The sequence below is a fragment of the Sapajus apella genome, unplaced genomic scaffold (genome assembly GCF_009761245.1).
Source record: "Sapajus apella isolate SASKATOON/1434 unplaced genomic scaffold, GSC_monkey_1.0 scaffold2, whole genome shotgun sequence".
NCBI classification, from domain to species: Eukaryota; Metazoa; Chordata; class Mammalia; order Primates; family Cebidae; genus Sapajus; species Sapajus apella.
The window spans coordinates 58,535,710-58,557,582 of NW_022436942.1; the positions used below are offsets into that span (position 1 = coordinate 58,535,710).

Consider the following 21,873-nt stretch of genomic DNA (forward strand, 5'->3'; position numbering starts at 1 on the left):
TGGGTGACAGAGTGAGACCCTATCTCAAAAAAAAAAAAAAAAAAAAATTGCCTTAAAAAAAAATTTTTTTTTTTGAGACAGAGTCTCACTCTATCGCCCAGACTAGAGTGCAATGACGTGATCTCAGCTCACTGCCACCTCCACCTGCCTCAGCCTCCCAAGTATCTGGGATTACAGGCACGCACCACCACACTCAGCTAATTTTTCTATTTTTAGTAGAGATGGGGTTTCACCAATTGGCCAGGCTGGTCTCAAACTCCTGAACTCAAGTGATCTGCCTGCCTTGGCCTGCCAAGGTGCTGGGATTACAGGCATAAGCCATTGTGCCCGGCCCCTTTTTAAAAATTTAAAACAAAATATTTTTTTAATTTACATGGAAAAGAATAATTGTTAGGGGAGCAAAAAGATACACTGAAAAACACTGACTGGATAAAATAATGGGTGGGGAAAAAAAAGCCAAAAGAGTTGTCCTTAACTACTCTAATTAAAATAAAAAATAATAAAATAAACAGAAAGAAAAAGAGCATTCTAGGAACAGGTATAACAAACTGAGATGGAAAAGCTTATCACAGTAAAGAAAGTGACAGAAAGACTGAAGTAAACTATGATCCATCTGAAGTATAATGAGTACCTGGGAAAACATCAGAAGTAAGCTGGAGCCACATCATACAGAGCATTGTCAGTAATGTTAAGAATTTTTAACTTAATAGCCTTATAGCAATTATAAGTTATCAGCAATACAGTGGTAAATGTTATGATGAAACCTGTGTTTTTTAAAAGACTATTTTGCCTGGCAGGGCATGTTGGCTCACAGCTGTAATCCCAACACTTTGGGAGGCCAAGGTGGGCGGATCACCTGAGGTTAGAAGTTTGAGCCCAGCCTGGCCAACATGGTGAACCCCCGTCTCTACTAAAAATACAAAAATTAGCCAGATGTGGTGGCACACACCTGTAATCCCAGCTATTTGGGGAGCTGAGGAGGCAGGTGAATCGCTTGAATTCAGCAGGCGGAGGTTGCAGTGAGCTGAGATCGCATTACTGCAGTCCAACCTGAGTGACAGAGTAAGACTCGGTCTCAAAAAAAAAAAAAAAAAAAAGAGTATTTTGGCTATAGAATAAAGAATGAACTGCAAATGGACACGACAAGATGTGGAAAGACTATTTAAGGACCAGACGTAGGCTGATGGTCCAGCTATATGTCTATGTGTGTTCATAAATATGTACATACATTCACAAATATGTATACATGCACATATACACATACATATCTTTTTGTATACATATATCCGTGTATATATCTGACACACCCACACACATATATACAAATACGTAGATAAAGGCCTGGAAGTATATATACCAAAAGTGGATGGTAAAAGCAGATAAACCGGATAATATGGAAATGCCTAGAGTAAAAATTGAAGGTGTGACCTTAGTATCACCCTATTCTCCTTTTAAAATGAGAGAATATTCATATATTTCTTATAAAAAAAACAAAATGCCAGAGTCTCCTTCCAATGAAAATTAATGACCCTGACATAAAAAGAGTAAGTAACTGTTCAAAAGAACCAGGAATGTATGTCATTAAAATGTTACAAAGTCCACACTTCCTAAGATCCTAAAAACAGTCTACTGCTAGAATCTATTCAAAGATAATCATCAAAAATTGAGACAAAAATTTGTGAACAATAATTATAGCACTTTTATAACTGATAAATTATAAACAATCTAAACATCCAACATCAGGAAAATGTTTAAAAGGCCATGATACATCCTTAAAACAATTTTATGTAAGCTTAAAAATATTTTCAAAGGAGTTTAAATAATGTTAGAGAATACTTACAGAAGATAAAAAGCAGGCTACAAACCAAACATGTAATATGACAGCAAATATACAAATATATGGGTACATATATAAATTTGTAAAGTAACAGTTGACATCTTGTGAATGTGAGACTTTTTGGTGATTTTACTTTCCAAATTGTAGTTATATTTTCCACATTGACTAGTAGTCACTTTTACTTATTATTTAATTATTAGAAATAATAAAATCACTGATGATTTGAGATTAAGTAGGGTTATCTGCCACAAGAACATTGTTTTTGAAGTATATTTTGATCATAGGACAAAAATTTTCTGTTAAGGTAGGATTTTAAGCCAGAAAGGGGGCCCAGGGGAACTAGAGCTATCTGCAAATCTAGAATAGATTTTCATGATTCATATCAGTACCTCTTCTACATTCACATGATATGCTGGAAAGAAGACTGCTATGAATTGTAACAGAGTTAGACTGAGAATTTTTGTTTATGTACAGTACACATTCCCCAAGTCTGGGGAGCTAGAATAGCTTAATGGTTGGTTAAAAACTTGGGCTCTTCAGTCAGGCTAGCTGACAAATCTGCCTCTTACTACTTCCTGGCTATAACTGTTGGACAAAATAGCTTATTTCTCTAAGCTTTAGTTTCTAAATCTATAGAAAAGTGATCAATAATAATAACTACCTCATATAATGGTCTTAATGATTAAATTAATATATTTTACAGCACTTGGCAGCATGACTAGGGGTGGTTCAACATATGTTTGCTACGGTTATTATTAAATATCATCTATCATATAAGGTAAACTGACTAGTGTCTCCCACCAAGATTACGTAAACTGAGATCTAGTAGAGAGATTTTTCTCTGACTTGTGTAAAGGGTGTATTTTGTTTTAAGATGTGTTTGCATCAGATAGAAGAGCTCAGACTTTGAAGTCTGACTAACTGGGTTCAAATGCTAAACTCTACCACTTACTAGCTGTGTAACCTTGGGCAAGCTGCTGACCCACCTAGACTTTGTTTGTCTCACCTTTAAAATGAAGATAACAGTTCCTACCTCAATTTATTTGAAGATTAAATACATGTAAGATAGTTAAAATAGTTACTGTTATAGTAAGTCCCTAGTAAATATTAGCTTAGAATAACAAACAAGAGGCCAGGCATGGTGGCTCACACCTGTAATCCCAGCAATTTGGCAGGCCAAGATGGGAGGATCACCTGAGACCAGGAATTTGAGGCCAGCCTGGCCAATATGGTGAAACTTCGTCTCTACTAAAAATACAAAAATTAGCTGGGCGTGGTGCCAGTGCCTGTAATCCCAGCTACTTGGGAGGCTGAGGCAGAAGAACTACTTGAATCCAGCAGGTAGAGGTTGCAGTGAGGCAGAGGTTGCAAGTGAGCCAATATCCTGCCATTGCACTCTAGCCTGGGCAACAAGAATGAAACTACATCTCAAAAAAAAAAAAAAAAAAAAAAAGAATAACAAACAAGAAAGAATCCCAGCTCTGTGTAGAACAATATGACTATAGGAAAACTACTCAAAATTCAGGAGCCTCAGTTTCCTTATCTATAAAAGATGGATAAGAATAAGCACTTATACCTATAGGGTTGAAGCAATTTGGTACATAGTAGACAGTAGGTTCTAGAGCCAGAACACCTGAATTTAAACCACTAACTAGTTGTGTTACTTTGAGTTAGTTATTTAACCTCGCTCTGAAGATAACAGTATACTACTAATAGAATTGTTGTGAGGATTAAATGCATTAATATATATACAAAACATACAGAATGGTATCAACACAAAGTAAATGCTCAATAAATGTTAGCTTCTATTATTACAGGGTTGTAATTCAAATTAAAAGAAGTGAATTATTTAAGCACCTGCAATGGTTTGAATGTGTCCCTTCAAAATTCATGTGTTGCCAAAGTGATAGTACTAAGAGGTGGGGCATTTAACAGGGGATCAGCCCATGAGAGCAGGCCCCCACACAAAGGGTTTACGACCCTTACAAAAGAGGCTTCAGGCAGCTTCTCTTGCCCTCCAGAGGATACAACCTTTACAAGTTGATGAGGTTTGATCTTGGACTTCCCAGCCTCCAGAACTATAAGAAATAAACTTCTGTTCTTTATAAATTACCCAGTCTGTGGTATTCTGTGATAACAGAACAAAACAGACAGTGCCTGGCAATAAATGGTAGCTACTACTCTGGTACTTATATTAATAATACCTGTTATGTTATATTATTACTTATTACATACTTGCTATATTAATTATATTACTAATGATCTAAATTTTTCAACTAAATCAATAGGCTTATTTCCTTTCAAATAGAAAGTAATTGAGGCCAGGTGTGGTGGCTCATGCCTGTACTCCCAGAATTTTAGGACACCAAGGCACATGGATCATTTGAGGTCAGGAGTTTGAGACCAGCCTGGCCAATATAGCAAAACCCCATCTCTAATAAAAATGCAAAATTAGCTGGGCATGGTGGTACACACCTGCAATCCCTACTACTCAGGAGGCTGAGGCAGGAGAATTGCTTGAACCCAGGAGGCAGAGGATGCAGTGAGCTGAGATCACAATACTGCACCCCAGCCTGGGCGACAGAGTGAGGCTCCCTCTCCAAAAAAAAAAAACAAAAAAAAAGAAAAAATGAAAAAAGAAAGTAATTCATATTTGCCACTGGTCTCCTATGTTTTTGTGTCTGCCGCAACTACTTTCTGACTATGTCCCATACTTCTAATTCCTGTTCACAAACTCCCTAATGCTTTAGTGAGGAAGATGCAACTAACACCTTCTAAGTCATTCCTAGCAGTCTTTACTGGAGCAATGGTTGTCTCTCAATAAAATGGGGAAATCATGTAGTTCCACCATATACTATCATGTATGTGAAAGAATCCTGATTTTGTAAATTAGCAGAATTCACCATGCAAATTAAGCCCACCTAATCAAATTTCCAAATATAGGAGTCTCTGTAATAGAAGCTGGTAGTCTTAATGTTGGCTGCCTTATGGTCTAAATGATTGGATACAAATAATTGCTGGATGTCAGTCACAGAGAGGCAGGAGTACAAAAGAAACTGTTTAAAAGAAACAGTGGAACAACCATTAGAAGAAAGTTAGGTACTCTTATATAGTCCATGTATATATAAATAAGTCTTTTGGGGGGCTATAATGAACAATTACTGAATTTAACTAAAAATAACTAAATATTAACAATTCAATAACAATTATTGAATATAGGTAAAAATATTCAGTTATTTTTAGTTATGTTCAATAACTTTAAAAAGCATGGAAACAGTTAACAATTACTGAATATAACTAGAAGCATACCTTTTCTCCTAAGGTGTATGTATGTAATATAAATTCTTAAACCATACCACTTTACCTTTTTCCAAAAACATATGGCTATCACTTCCATCACTTTCTAACAACTGTTCTTCCAATATCATGCTGTCAAGTGAAATGGTATCCAATGACATTTGTGAAGAGCTTCTTTTCATATTCTTATAAGAAACACAGAGAGGAGCCACGTTGGGTGGGTAACGTTCCTTAGGCTTTCCACTGTTAACAAAATTATTAGAAAGTTATTATATATAAAGAAAAAAATTCTATCTTAAAAGATGCTTCTAACAAAATTAAAACTGTATATGGCATCCATAGCTTAAATTATATTTAAACATATAACTGCAAAGTGTTTTCATATTTTGAAACATCTATTCTTCCACATGTTAACAATGCCATATTCTGTCATGAGGTTTTCTGCCTCAAAACAAAATACACATGCAACAATCCTGCATGATCTGCACATGTACACCAGAACCCAAAGTACAATAAAAAAAAAAAAAAAAGAAAAGAAAACAGGTGCTAAACAGTATGATCTTGTTTTGGTCAAAAATATATAAAACCACATATTATGTATAATACATGCCTAATAAAGTTAAGAAACATATTTACTATAGAGTTAACTTAGGGGATCTCTGATGGTGACAATGTGAAGGCTTAATTTTTAAGTTTTTCCTTACTTGTATTTTCCAATGTTCTATGATGCACATATACCATTTTACTGTAATAAATGGTATTTTAATTGATTTTAAAAAACAAAAACAAAACACACTCACATGTATACACACTCAGCAACATAAAATAATTTTTAAAAAGGCCAATAAAATGTTGTTACCTTAAAGATGACTGTGATTTAAGTGTTCTAACTGCAGGGGTCTCTTCTTTACTGATTTCTAGGTTTTCAGAGAGTGAAGCTGCTTCTGGAAGCAAATCTTCAGCTTTAAAGATCGACTGTATGGTTTCATTTCCTTTACTAGTTAAACTATTTGAAAGTATGTTTTGATTACCATCACTATCAAATGACAGCATATTCGAATCTTCTCTGTAGTTTAAAATACTACTTGAATCTGTATAAAATGAATCCTTTTTGTCACTTGTTTCTGATCCCATTTCTCCTGAGCCACTTTTGTAAACAAGTCCACTACTTTCATCTTCACTTATTTTCCCTAAATGTTTATCTGATAAATAGTCCATAAAAGAAATGCCTTTTTGCAGATTTGTATCACTAGCTGATTTAAAAAGCAAAGGATCCTTTAAAGGGACATGGCTAAGGTCAACACTCATAGATCTGTTGTCCGACATATGATTAACAGTTATACTTCTAATTCTATTTACATCCCTACTAATTTGTTTTGGTTTTGAAGACAAAAAATCCCCATTTTCTGTAGACAAATAATCAGGAACCACTGGGCTCACACTTTCGGAAACAGGAGACTTAAGAGTATTTGCTTGATCCACTGGATGGAGCAAAAGAGCCAGTTCTGCACTTCTAAGTAAAATTCCAATACAAATGGATGTCTGACTAGCAGGACTGCCAGTCACAGCTTCTACATCTTTCCTTAAGTTCTCTGAAAGCAGGATAAGTGACTCATGCAGGAAAATTAGTAGCAGATACTGGTAGTGATTAATCTGCATACTGACATGTTTATGAACATGAACTAGGACATGAATATCTGCCTCTGATGAGGAAGAGGAAAATCTGAAAAATGTATCTGATGAAGGTTTCTGACCACCATTTGTCAAGGGCTCAGACTCTGTACTATAATACTCCTTCAAGAGCTTCTTCCGCTTCAATCGGCCAGCCAGATCACTAGATTCACTTTGTGATGTATTTAGAGATACTTGACTACAAGTCTGTGGCTCTTTTTGTGACTCTGCATATCTTGTTGGTTGACAAATCCAAATGGAAAGAGGGAATGAGTCTACAAAACTTATTGGCCGTCCTTTTCCACTTTTCATCCCTTCATAATCTATCCAAAATTGAGAAAAGTACACAGCCCAAACATCCATGGCAGCAGAAGTTTTAAGAGTGTTTTTATTCAATTGGGGAGTAATATTTCCTTTATAAACTTCATGCATTTTTGTATCTTGTTCATGAGCATGTCTCTGGAAAATTGGATGTAAAAGATTAAAATTGTCACGAGATTTGGGGAAGCTGGTATATGTTTTACTAAAAAAATCACAATCTTTAAAGTCTTGAAACAAAGCTTCTAGGTCAGAATGTCGACAGTTTGGACAGTGCCTTGTATTTGTGGCAATCATTTCAGAACTCTGAATAGAAATTGCACGTGGCTGATCTTGATGACATTCAGATTTCATTTCAGAAGGAATGACAAACTAGAAGAGAAGAAAAATTAATGTCATCCAACTGGCAAATCCATACATCTTGAAGATAAGAGAATATGACTTAGCTCAGAAATTCTTCTTGACCTTCCCCCCAAAATATTACTTTCTTATTAAGACATAAAACACTAACTCTTCCAATCAAATCTTTTTATTAAACTGTGTAAAGAGAACTTAAATGACCACTAGAAGAGAATTATCTTTTTAAAAAACATAACATGAAAAATGAATGTAACATATATATGTACACAATAAATCATAAAATAAAAAGAACAAAATTGAATTATATCATTGCTACTGCTTGTATGATACCTTTAGCATTAAGCCATCAACTCGAACATCAACATGCTCATCGGATTTTGAATTGTCATTCAACTTGTACACAGCCATGAACTGATTAAGACTCTGTTTTAAATCCAGCAGAAATTGATTCAACCATAGAATGCTTCTTTCATCCACAGTAAACTGTAATGCATTCAGCTGGCTATAGAGGTTAGGAGATGGAACTGTGGAGAAAAGATTTTTTTTTTTTTAAATTTTTAATTGGATGGTTCTAAATCTTCCCTGAGAACAGAAAATTCATGTTTAGTCGGTTTTATTCTCTCATAAGATAAATTTGAGGAGTTATTTATAAAATCAAAGTGATACATGTGAATGACAGCAAACACATTTAGACAAATTTTCCATGCCTCAGTAACTGAAAAAAAAATTTTAATATTTTAAAATATAAATCTATAAAACACATAAATATTTTGAATATATAAATTAATCTAAAACTAACTGCATAAAACGAGAAGCATTGTTTCAATTTCTTTCCTAAGGTTGTATTCACCAAGAAGCAAACTTCTAAAAACATCATCTTCTTGATGAAGTATCACATCAAAGTGGTCCTCGATCACCTATTTCTGTAAAGACTTTACAACCTGAATCTCAATCTAAATCCTCTAAAATGAGAGAACTAAGTCTAATGACCAATTTCTTATGAAAGTGCTATGCTAGCAGGATCTCCTTGAAAGAAAGGACCACACACACATTTATTCCCCACTTTAATCAAGGCCTAGAATATCTAGAATATCAAGTATCTCCTGAATAATAAAGGGAATTCACTCTTTTTCACAGCTCTCCTAAAACAAACTAATATTTACAATTAGAGGGTACATCACTTCCTGAAATATAAATATTCTTCTACCATAAAAGCCATTTTGTTTTCAGAGCACCTTGATGAAGATCCTTTATTCTAAAAATTCAGACATATTTATTTCTACCAAAGCTAAAATTATGCATATCTAGAACACTTAAGACTAAATTTAAGAAAAATAAATCTAAGGTGTAAGATATCAGTAGAGAGAGAATACGTAACAATGTCCTGAATAGGGTTTATTTGCTTATATAATTCATTTATTCATTCACTTTCCTTTAAGAGTCACTGTATGTCAACTACATTGTCTGTCTTACCCTAAGCACAAAGAACACAAAAACAAATAGGGCATGGTCCCTTTCCCTTAAAAGTTCATAGTTTATTACATGAGACAGATACAAACAAAGAAAAATTATAATTCAAGTCTTATCAGAGACATGCAATTGTGCAGTAGAGATGCTTGCCTCTCGGAATAGAAATAAAGTGGGTGCTGCAGAGACTGCATCACACTCTGGAAGGAAAGAAGAAGGAATATCTCAACATACAGATTGAGTGATGATGGTAGCCACAGAGCAGACTAGGGAGCAAATGCTGCCCAAGAGCTAGAGCACAGAAAGAACCCTGAGAGCAGATCTGGGACTAAGAAAGGAAACCAGGACACTAAGCAGTAGAAAGATCTATATGCAGTTCCCAACAGAGGTCTACTTATAAAATAGATTAGTATGTAGTTAACAATAGTTAAAATCAGCTTGTGGAAACCTTCAGTATTCTGACATCACTAAGGGAAAGGAGAAGGGTGCAAATGAAATATGTAAAAGAAACAAATGCATTAAAAACAAGACTAACAACGCTATGGATTGAATTGCTATGGATTGAATTAGTCCCTCTAAAATTCATTTACTGAAGTCCTATCCCCCAGTAGCTCACAATGTATTTGGAGCTAAAGCCTTTAAAGAGACAATTAGAATAAAATGGGTGGCCCTAGTTCAATATGACTCATATCCTTATAAGAGCAGGACAGGATGGACACACACACACACACACACACACACACACACACACACACACACGAAAGACCATGTGAAACCATAGGGGGAAGATAGCGATCTACAAGGAGAGCAGTCTCAGAAGAAACAATCCTGCTGAAGTCCATCTTGGACCTCTAGCCTCAGAACAGTGAGATAATAAATTTCTGTTGTTTAAACCACCCAGTCTGTGGTATTTGTTACAGCAAGTCAACACAATACTGAATGGGGAAAAGTTGGAAGCATTCCCTCTGAGAACTGGAATAAGAGAAGGATGCCAACTCTCACCACTCCTCTTCAACAAAGTACTAGAAGTCCTGGGCAGAACAATCAGACAAGAGAGAAATAAAGGGCATCCACATAGGTAAAGACGAAGTCAAACTGTCACCGTTTGCTGATGATATGATCATCTACCTAGAAAATCCTAAAGACTCCTCTAGAAAGCTCCTAGAACTGATAAAAGAATTCAGCAAAGTTTCCAGATACAAAATTAATATACACATATCAGTAGCTCTTCTATATACAGTGACCAAGCTGAGAATCAAAGAACTTAACCCCTTTTACAATAGCTATAAAACAATAAAATAAAATACTCAGGAATATATCTAACCAAGGAGGTGGAAAACCTCTACAAGGAAAACTACAAAACACTGCTGAAAGAAATCATAGATGACACAAACAAATGGAAATACATCCCATGCTCATTGATGGGTAGAATCAATACTGAGAAAATGACCATACTGCCAAAAGCAATCTACAAATTCAATGCAATTCCCATCAAAATAATACCATAATTCTTCACAGGACTAGAAAAAACAATTCTAAAATTCATATAGAACCAAAAAAGAGCCCGCACAGCCAAAGCAAGACTAAGCAAAAAGAACAAAACTGAAGGCATCATATTACCTGATTTCAAATTATACTGTAAGGCCACAGTCACCAGAACAGCATGGGACTGGTATAAAAATAGGCATGTAGATCAACGGAACAGAATAGAGAATCCAGAAATAAACCCAAATACTTACAACCAACTGATCTTCAACAAAGCAAACAAAAACATAAAGTGGGAAAAGAACACCTTTTTCAACAAATGATGCTGGGATAATTGGCTAGCCATATGTACAAGAATGAAACTGGATCCTCATCTCTCACCTTATATAAAAATCAATTCAAGATGGATTAAGGACTTGAATCTAAGCCCTAAACTATAAAAATCTAGAAGATGACATTGGAAACACTCTTCTATACATTGGCTTATACAAGGATTTCATGACCAAGAATCTAAAAGGAAATGTAATAAAAACAAAGGTAAATTGCTGGGACTTAATTAAACTAAAGAAGCTTTTGCACAGCAAAAGGAACAGTCAGCAGAATAAACAGACAACCCACAGAGTGGGAAAAACTCTTCACAATCTATATATATCTGACAAAGGGCTAATATCCAGAAGCTACAATGAACTCAAATCAACAAGAAAAAAAAAAATCCCACCAAAAAGGGATTGATGGCTAAGGACATGAACAGACAATTCCCAAAAGAACATATATAAATGGCCAATAAACATATGAAAAAATTCACATCACTAATGATCAGAGAAATGCAAATCGAAACCACAATGTCATACCACTTTACTTCTACAAGAATGGCCATAATCAAAACATAGATGTTGGCATGAATGAAGTGGCAGAGAACACTTCTACACTGCTGGTGGGAATATAAACTAGTACAACCACTATGGAAGACAGTGTGGAGATTCCTTAAATCACTAAAAGTAGGCTGGGCACAGTGGCTAATGCCTGTAATGACAGCACTTTGGGAAGATGAGGCGGGTGGATCACAAAGTCATGAGTTTGAGACCAGCCTGGCCAACATGGTGAAACCCCATCTCTAAAAATACAAAAATTAGCTGGGTGCAGTGGTGCGCACCTGTAGTCCCAGCTACTCAGCAGGCTGAGGCAGGAGTATTGCTTGAACCCAGGAAACGGAGGCTGCACTGAGCTGAGATCACACCACTGCAAGCCAGCCTGGGCGACAGAGTGAGACTTTGAAAAAAAAAAAAAAAGGCACAAAAAATAGAACTACCATTTGATTCAGCAATCCCACTACTGGGTATCTACCTAGAGGAAAGGAAGTCATTCAAGATACTCACATACATATGTTTATAGCAGCACAATTTGCAATGGCAAAAATGTGGAAGCAACACAAATGCCCATCAATCAACGAGTGGATAAAGAAACTGTGGGGAGTGTGTGTGTGTGACAGAATACTATTCAGCCATAAAAAGGAATGAATTAATGGCATTTGCAGCGACCTGGATGAGACTGGAGACTATTATTCTAAGTGAAGTAGCTCAGGAATGAAAAACCAAACATCACATGTTCTCCCCTGTAAATGGGAGCTAAGCTATGAGGATGTAAAGGCATAAGAATGATACAATGGACTTTGAGGAGTCAGGGGAAAGGGTGGGAAAGGGGTGAGGGATAAAAGACTACAAATAAGGTGCAGTGTGTACTGCTCAGGTGGTGGGTGTATTAGAATCTGACAAATCACCACTAAAGAACTTACTCATGTAACGAAACATTATCTGTTCCCTAATAACCTAAGGAAATTTTTTTTTAAATTAACATAAAAATTAAAGAGAATAAAATTTAAAAAAATTACTTGACCAATGATATATTTTATTTAGGAAAAACATTTATAGGGGCATGGCTGGAATACTATGATTATGCAATAACAGACAATGGCCATGGTGAATATAGGGGCAAAGGGGAGTAGTGTAATACCGTGAGGAAAAAACAATGAATTAAGATTTATAAGACAATGCTTGAGTTTCAACTGTGCCTTTTTACTCCCTATAAGATGCTGAGCAAATGTCTTCATCTATCTGAGTTTTCTCATCTGCTTGGAAAGGCAGCTGAAAGAAACAAATGAGAAATACACACAGATAAACAAAACAAACAAAAAAACCCACAAAAGACTGTTGAAAACATGAAGATAGGATGAGATGCCAGTTTGTTTTGTTTTTTGTTTTGAGATGGAGTTTCGCTCTTGTTGCCCAGGCTGAGATGCAACGGCATGATTTTGGCTCACAGCAACCTCCGCTTCCCAGGTTCAAGCAATTCTTCTGCCTCAGTCTCCTGAGTAGCTGGGATTACAGGCATGTGCCACCATGCCTGGCTAATTTTGTATTTTTCATAGAGATGAGGTTTCATTGCTGCTCTCGAACTCCCGACCTCAGGCGATCCGCCTGCCTCGACCTCCCAAAGTGCTGGTATTACAGGCATGAGCCACAGCACCTGGCCGATGCCAGAAGTTTAACACAAATTAGGAATAAAGCAATAAAATAGATGGACATCTTTGTAATCCCCAGGATGCTATCTTTTAATCTAGCAACAAAGGCAAAACTACAGTATGAGCATCAGAAGTTCCTTGCGAAACTAAAAACATAGGGCACAGTGGCTTATGCCTATAATCCCAGCACTTTGGGAGGCTAAGGAGGGCGGATCACTTGAGTCCTGGAGCTCAAGACCACCTTGGCTACCATGTAGAAACCCCACCTCTATTTAAAAAAAAAAAATATATATATATATATATACAAAAATCAGCCGGTGTGGTAGTGCACACCTGTAGTCCCAGCTACTCAGGAGGCTGAGGCAGGAGAATCACTTGAATCTGGGAGATGGAGGTTGCAGTGAGCTGAGATCGCGCCACTGCATTCCAGCATGGGCAACAGAGCAAGACTCTATATCAGAAAAAATATATATATATTAATAAATCAATGTTAAACAAATGGGCAAAGTAGGTCTAAGTATTTTGGAGTTCTACTTTTAAAGAAAGGGCATACAACTTGTTACCTCTGATAATCTATCCTATTTTATCTAAATATTTTCAACTATGATTTTTCACCCAATAAAAAAGGTATCACATAAAAGAGGGCAACATTTAGTTTAAGAATTCTGAGATGGGCAGATCACTTGAGGCCAGGAGTTGGATACCAGCCTGGCCACATGGCGAAACCCCATCTCTACCAAAAATACAAAAATTAGCTGGGAGTGTTGGCACGCACCTGTAGCCCCAGCTACTCGGAAGGTTGAGGCACAAGAATCGCTTGGGCCCGGGTGGCAGAGGTTCCAGTGAGCCAAGATCATGCCACTGTACTCCAGTCTGGGCCACAGAGCAAGACTCTGTCTCCAAAAAAAAAAAAAGAATTCCTAGAGGAACTGAGACAATAGCACAGAGTTTTAATATTCAAAGAATACAAATGCACAATCATTTTAATGTTAGGAAGCCCAAGAGTTTTAATATTCAAAGAATATAAATGTATAATCATTTTAATGTTAGAAAGCCAAAGAATCTTCTACAAATAAAAATTCATGTAATGCACTGTTTCTGAAAACTGCAAATGCCAAAAGGTGCCCAAAGTATACATTTGAGCATTTTAAACAGTCAAAAAAAATTCTCTACAGCTGAAAGGACAACTTCAACTACTACTTCTTCAATAATATATAAATGGAGTTATATAGCTGAAATATAAATGGAATTTTACTATGGAGAAACAAATGACTTCATTCTACAAATAACCTAACTTTCACTGATTCTTTAACAAACAGCTATTAAGCACAAAGTGAATTGAATATCTGGGATAAAATTAATCATAAATACCAGATGGGCTGGATGCAGTGGCTCATGCCTATAATGCCAGCACTTTGGGAGTCCAAGGTGGGCAGATCACTTGAGGTCAGGAGTTCAAGACTAGCCTGGCCAACATAGTGAAACCCTGTCTCTCCTAAAAATACAGAAAAATTAGCTGGGTGTGGTGGTGCATGCCTGTAATCCCAGCTATTCAGGAGGCTGAGGCACGAGAATCTCTTCAACCCAAGAGGCCGAGGCTGCAGTGAGTTGAGATTATACCAGTACACTCCAGCCTGGGCAACAGAGTAAGGCTCTGTCTGAAAAAACAAAAACAAAAACAAAAACAAAAAAAACCCCTCTTGATTCCTGCCATCAAGGATTCTACAAGCTAGGGAGGGAAAAGGATACATGAACAAATAACAACAACATGTAAAACTGTTAGACTAGAGTTATATACTATACATAATAAGAAGGAGGAACAGGGGCCAGGCCCAGTGGCACTTTGGGAGGCCAAGGAAGAGTACTGCTTGAGCCCAGGAGTTTGCAATCAGCCCGGGCAACATAGTGAGATACTATTTCTTAAAAATATATATATAATAAAATAAGGAACAATATAGTTTTCTTTTTTCATATCTATAAAACTCAAAAATATTAAGAAAAAACACCTTCCCAAATAATGGACAAATAATAATAGAAACCACTCTTACTTGGAAAATCCTTTCCATCTGGATAGTAATATTCTGTGAATTCTATATAGACAGCTGACATTTCTTGTGGAAGATATAGGGATTTTTTATTGCAGCAAATCATACTTTTGGGGGAAGAACGACATTGTTCTGCTGTAGAGACCTGAAAAAATAAACAAGTTTACTGAAATCACACTGAATAAAAACCTTTCAAAATAATTTATGCAACCCAGACAGTACTTTTAAAACTACTTCCAAAAATTTGCTAATGGTTAATTTCCAGTGTAAACTTTATTATATATTTAACTTCACATGGAATTATTTTTAAACACCCATCAACTATTCAGAAAACTCTATAATCTTTTTGGATCCTTATCAATCACAAAATCAACATTGTACATTATTTCTTGCGAACTTATTATTGTGAGCCTTAAAACAACAGATAGAAAAATAATGATAATGATATTCTATCAGATAATACAGATAAGTAAATGGCAGTCACGACACAGATCCAAGTCCTCAGATCCAGAATGCTTCCCTGTATGCTATTTAAAATAATTCTTTATCATAATTTCTCCATTATCATGAAAAATAACAGAGCTATACATAGTTTCAGCTTGAGATAATAAAAATTCTGGAGATGAATAATGGTACTGGTCACACAGTAATATGAACGTACTTAATGTCAATTATTAAATTATATACAGATTAGTAATGTTAACATAGATATAGACATAGATTTATTTTGTTTTTTTGGTAGAGATGGGGTTTTGCCATGTCAGTCAGGCTGGTCTCAAACTCCTGACCTCAAGCGATCCACCTACCTCAGCCTCCCAAAGTGCTGGGATTACAGGAGTGAGCCACTGCACCCAGCCGACATTATTAGGTTGGTCCAAAAGTAATTTCAGTTTTGCCATTACTTTCAATAGCAAAAGCCTAAATATATATATAATTATAGTAAATTCAGTCATATCTTACAATAAAAAATAACTAATTTAAAAATAATAACTATAAACACTTCTGTCAAATAGTTTGATTGCTCAAATTATTTTTCCAAAAAGACATTTATACACAAACCAATAAATGTGATTTACCACATAAACAGAACTAAAAACAAAAACCATATGGTTATCTCAATAGGCAAAGAAAATGCTTTTGATAAAATCCAATGTCCCTTCATGATAAAAACCCTCAACAAACTATGAATTGAAGAAACATACCTCAAAATAGTAAGAGTAATCTATAACAAACTCACAGCCAACATCATTCTGGAGGGACAAAAACTGGAAGCATTTCCCTTAAGGAATGGAACAAGACAAGGATGGCCCTCTCACCACTCCTATTCAACATAGTACTGGAAGTTCTAGCCAGAGCAATCAGGCAAGAGAAGGAAAGAAAAGGCATCCAAATAGGAAAATAAATCAAATTATCTCTCTTTGCTGACAATGATTCTATATCTAGAAAACATTAAAGGCTCCACAAAAAGGCTCCCAGGACAGATAAGTAACCTCAATAAAGTTTCAGGACTCAAAATCAATGTAAACAATCAGTAGTATTTACCTACATCAGTAACATTCAAACTGAAAGCCAAATTAAAAAACAACAACAACAACAAAAAAACCACCTAGGAATACATCTAACCAAAAAGATGAACGATCTCTACAAAAACTGGACCAGTCATGATGGCTCACACCCAGCACTTTGAGCAACTGATGCGGGCAGATCACTTGAGGCCATGAGTTAGACCAGCCTGGCCAACATGGTGAAGCCCCATCTCTACCAAAAACACAAAAATCAGCTGGGCATGGTGGCACACGCCTGTAATCCCAGTTTCTCGGGAGGCTGAGCATGAGAATCGCTTGAACTCGGAGGCAGAGGTTGCAGTGAGCTGAGATTTTGCCACTGTATTCCAGTATGGGCAACAGAATGAGACTCTGTCTTAAAAAAAAAAGAAGTCCGCACTGCTCAAAACAATCTACAGTCAACGTCATTCCTATCAAACTACAAATATCACTTTTCACAGAAATATTTAAAATATTTAAAAATTCATATGGGATCCAAAGAAGAACCTGAAGAGTCGAAGCAACCCTAAGAAAAAAGAACAAAGCTGGAGGCATGACATTACCTGACTTTAGACTATAAGGAACCAAAACAGCATGGTACTGGTACAAAAACAGAGACATAGATCAATAGAACAGAACAGAGAACCCAGAAATAAAGCTGCACACTTACAGCTATCTGATCTTTGACAAATTCAACAATAACAAAAAATGGGGAAAGGACCCCCCTATTCAATGAATAGAGCTGGGATTACTGGCTAGTCATAGTTAGAAGAATGAAACTGGACCCCTACCTTCTACTATATACAAAAATTAACTCAAGATGGATCAAAGATTTAAATATAAGAGGTCAAACTATAAAAGTCCTAGAAGAAAAGCTAGGAAATACCATTCTGGACATAGGCTTTAGCAAAGAATTTATGGCTAAGACCTCAAGGGCAATCACAATGAAAACAAAACTAGACAAGTGAGACCTCATTAAAGAGCTTCTATACAGCAAAATAAACTATCAAGAGACATCCTACAGAATGGGAGAAAATATTCACAATTATTTAAGAATTGTGAAACCCAAACACCATTAAAAAGTGGACAAAGGACATGAACGCACACTTCTCAAAAGAAGACATGTGCAGCCAACAAGCATATGAAACAATGCTCAACACATCATTAATCATCAGCAAAGTGTAAATCAAAACCACTGTAAGATACCATCTCACATCAATCAAAATGACTACTATTAAAAAGTCAAAATACAGATGCTAGTGAGGCTGCAGTACTGCCATGTTCTGACTTATACGCAGGAGCTAAATGTTGGGTACACTTGGAGACAAAAAAAGGAACAACAGACATTGGAGACCCCAAAAGGAGGAAGGGAAGAAGGAGAACAAGGGCTGAAAACCTAACTGCTGGGTACTATGCTCGCCACCTGGATGATGGGATCAATCACATCCCAAACCTCAGCATAAGGCAATATAACAGTGTAACAAACCTGCACAGTACCCCTGAGTTTAAAATAACAGTTGGATTTTTTTTGAAAAAACTATTAGTTTTAAGGTTCTGGTTACATTTTTTTCATCCACTCCCTAGTTAATTACATCAAAAATGTATATATAGTCACAAAGTTCAACCAATAAAGTTTTATCAGTTTCATTTATTTGTATTAGTAGACCCAGGGATGCAGCTTAAGTTTTTGTTTTTTTTTTTCCCATTCTTCATTCAATTTTTTTCCCATTCATCATTCAATAGATGTGTATATGTCTCATATGAAGTGGAATAATTTTTCAATGGTTTATATATGGTTCCTCTTACATAAACTGCCTAATCAATATTTCTCTTTTTTTTCTGAGATGGAGTCTCACTCTGTCATCCAGGCTGGAGTGCAGTGGTGCAATCTTGGCTCACTACAACCTCTGCCTTCTGGGTTGAAGTGATTCTCATGCTTCAGCCTCCTGAGTAGCTGGGATTATAGGCACACACCATCACTCCTGGCTAATTTTTGTATTTTTACTAGAGAGGGGATTTTGCCACGTTGGCCAGGCTGGTCTCCAACTCCTGACCTCAAGTGATCTGCCTGCCTCAGCCTCCCAAACAGCTGGGATTACAGGCATGAGCCACCGTGCCCAGCCAAATTGCTTAATCAATCATTTTAATTTGTACAGTCTTTATAAATTCAAGTCAGTTCCTTATAGTATCTAATTAAAAAGCTTTTCTCTGAATATAAGGAAAAATTTCTTTTCAATTCAAAGTGTCAACTTATTTTAACAAATAACAGTTTCTTTTTTCCTTTAATAATTAAAAACCGGCCGGGCGCAGTGGCTCACGCCTGTAATCCCAGTACTTTGGGAGGCCGAGGCGGGTGGATCACGAGGTCAAGAGATCGAGACCATGCTGGTCAACATGGTGAAACCCCGTCTCTACTAAAAATACAAAAAATCAGCTGGGCATGGTGGCACGTGCCTGTAATCCCAGCTACTCAGGAGACTGAGGCAGAATTGCCTGAACCCAGGATGTGGAGGTTGCGGTGAGCCGAGGTTGCAGTGAGCCGAGATTGTGCCGAGCCGAGACTGCGCCATTGCACTCCAGCCTGGGTAACAAAGAGTGAAACTCCGTTTCAAAAAAAAATAATAATAATTAAAAACCTATTCAAATTGGGACAAACATACTATCTATCCTATGTTCTTCTACTTTTGTTCATTTTGTTTTGTGTTTGGTGTGGTGGTGTATGTATATGTGGGGTTTCTTACTGTATTTCACTTGCAACCATGTAGGAGTATAAGTGATTCTTCCTTCTCATTTTCACGTAAGTTTATTTAAATCTTAAAATTTAAAGTCTTTTAAAAAGCTGCAGTATATATGTAGTCATGCACCATATAATGACATTTCTGCCAATGACAGGCCACTTATAAGATGCTGATCCCATAAGATTATAACAGAGCTTTTATACTGTACTTTTATGGTATATTTTCTATGCTTTATAATGTTTAAGTACACAAATGCCATTGGGTTATAACTGCTCCAGTATTCAGTACAGTAACATGATATACAGGATCACAGCCTAAGAGGAATAGGATATACCATATAGCCTAGGAGTGTAAGTAGGCTACATATCATCTAAGTACAGTTTATGACATTCACACAATGACGAAATAATATTCCCATCATTAAGCAACACATGAGTGTATATCGAATGTAAAAAAGTAGTAACTGCACAATGAGAACAACTGTTAAGTCCAAGTTTCTCAAAATTGGCACTTTTGACATTTTAGGCCAGCTAATTCTTCACTGTGGAGAGCTGACCACAGTGGGATGTAGGATGTTTAGTACACTGAAGGATGTTTAGCAGCATCACTGGTCTTTACACTAGAGGTCAGCAGCATCCCTGTCCAGTTGTGACAACCAAAACTATCTTCAGATATTGCCAAATGTCCCCTTGGGGGCAAAATTGGTCCCAGAGGGGAATCATTGAGTTAAATAAAAACTTTTCAAATAAAACTAAGTCTCAAAGCCATAGACTTATGAAAATAAACCAAAACAATTTATAAATGATAATACAAATCTAGAAATCTTTTATTTTTTAAGATTGGTCATATACTCCTATTGTGTTGGTCTCAAACATTGCAATTAGACCATGTTAGGTGATTATAAGCTGAGTAAGACTGTCAGTATAAATAGGACAGAGTTCTTAGCTATAGAATTATATTCACAGTGTAGCCAATACAGTATATACAGCATACTGCAGTTCTGTAAAGCCAAAAGGAAATTGGTCTCCCTTTGATCCTGCTCCTGGGAAGCAACTAGGAATTGGAATTTCCTATTCACAGTGGGCCCCGATAGAGTTTGGATATTGTGCCCTCTAAATCTCATGTTCAATTGTAATCCCCCATGTTGGAGGTGGAGCCTGGTGGGGGGTGTTTGAGTCATGGAGGCAAAAACCTCATGGCTTGGTGATGTGCTCACAATAGTGAGCTCTTACAAAGTCTGGTTGATTAAAAGTATGCGGCACCTCCCTGCCCCACTGTCTCTCTGTCTTGCTCCTGCTCTTGCCATGTCACAAACATGGCTTTACCTTCCACCATGTGTAAAAGTTCCCTGAAGCCTCCTCCCCAGAAGCTGAGCAGATGCCCACATCATGCTTCCAATACAGTCTGCAGAACCATAAGCCAATTAAACTTCTTTTTTAAAATAAATTATTTCTTTATAACAACACAAGAACAGCCTAACACAGCCCCTGACACCACAACTGATAGTTTATGATAACAAGACAATGCAGGGTGGAGCTGGCCACACTTGGTAGCCTAGGTGTGTTTAGAGGTTGGGGGCTTTGGATAATCTGAATACCAATTCACCTAGAGACTGAGTAAAACCTCATAGGCAATACTTCATGCATATTGTTAAACATCCATACATCTATATTGTTACACATCTATGCATAGGGTTGTACATCCTTAGAAAGCTAACAAGTCCTGAGGAAAAGTTTCACATTTCAAGTGCTCCAAGACTCGGTCTTATTACATAAGTATAGTGTGGGGGTGATACGGTTTGGCTGTGTCCCCACCCAAATCCCACCTTGCACTGTAACTCCTACAATTCGCACGTTGTGTGAGGAACCTGGCGGGAGGTGACTGAATTACAGGGGCGTGTCTTTCCTGCACTGTTCTTGTGGTAGTGAATGAGTCTCACAAGACCCAGTGGTTTTAAAACTGGGAGTTTCCCTGCACAAGTTCTCTCTTTGCATGCTGCTATCCATGTAAGACATGACTTGCTCCTCCTGGCCTTCCGCTGCCATGATTGTGAGGATTCCCCAGACATGTGGAACTGTAAATCTATTAAACCTTTTTTCTGTATAAATTGCCCAGTTTCAGGTATGTCTTTATCAGCAGCGTGAAAACGAACTAATACAGTAAACTGGTACTCACAGAGTGGGGTGCTGCTGAAAAGACACCTGAAAATGTGGAAGCCACTTTGAAACTGGGTAACAGCAGAGGTTGGAGCAGTTTGGAGGGCTCAGATGTCGAAAGGAAAATGAGGGAAAGTTTGGAATTTCCTAGAGACTTGTTGAATGGCTTTGATGAAAATGCTGACAGTGATATGAACAATAAGATCCAGGCTGAGGTGGTCTCAGATAGAGATGAGTAACTTGTTGGGAACTGGAGCAAAGGTGACTCTTGTTATGTTTTAGCAGACAGACTGCAGCATTTTGTCCCTGCCCTAGAGATGAGTGGAACTTTGAACTTGAGAGGGATGATTTAGGATATCTGGCGGAAGTAACAGATTTAACACAGGTGACTTGTGTGCTTTTTTTTTTTTTTTTTTTTTTTTTTTTTTTTTTTTTTT

General features: G+C 36.8%; 1 protein-coding gene across 4 annotated transcripts in view; it reads right to left on the minus strand.

Annotated features, from left to right (window-relative positions):
* The window catches only part of UHRF1BP1L (UHRF1 binding protein 1 like), an 85,710-nt gene that overhangs the window by 14,013 nt on the left and 49,824 nt on the right, over nucleotides 1–21,873 (minus strand). For all 4 annotated transcript variants that reach the window (XM_032298785.1, XM_032298795.1, XM_032298803.1 and 1 more), the window contains 4 exons: nucleotides 15,002–15,143; nucleotides 7,814–8,007; nucleotides 5,994–7,495; nucleotides 5,202–5,377 (listed from right to left, as the gene is read on the minus strand). In XM_032298785.1, the coding sequence (XP_032154676.1) occupies nucleotides 5,202–5,377; nucleotides 5,994–7,495; nucleotides 7,814–8,007; nucleotides 15,002–15,143 (2,014 nt within the window). The remainder of the gene's footprint in view (nucleotides 1–5,201; nucleotides 5,378–5,993; nucleotides 7,496–7,813; nucleotides 8,008–15,001; nucleotides 15,144–21,873) is intronic.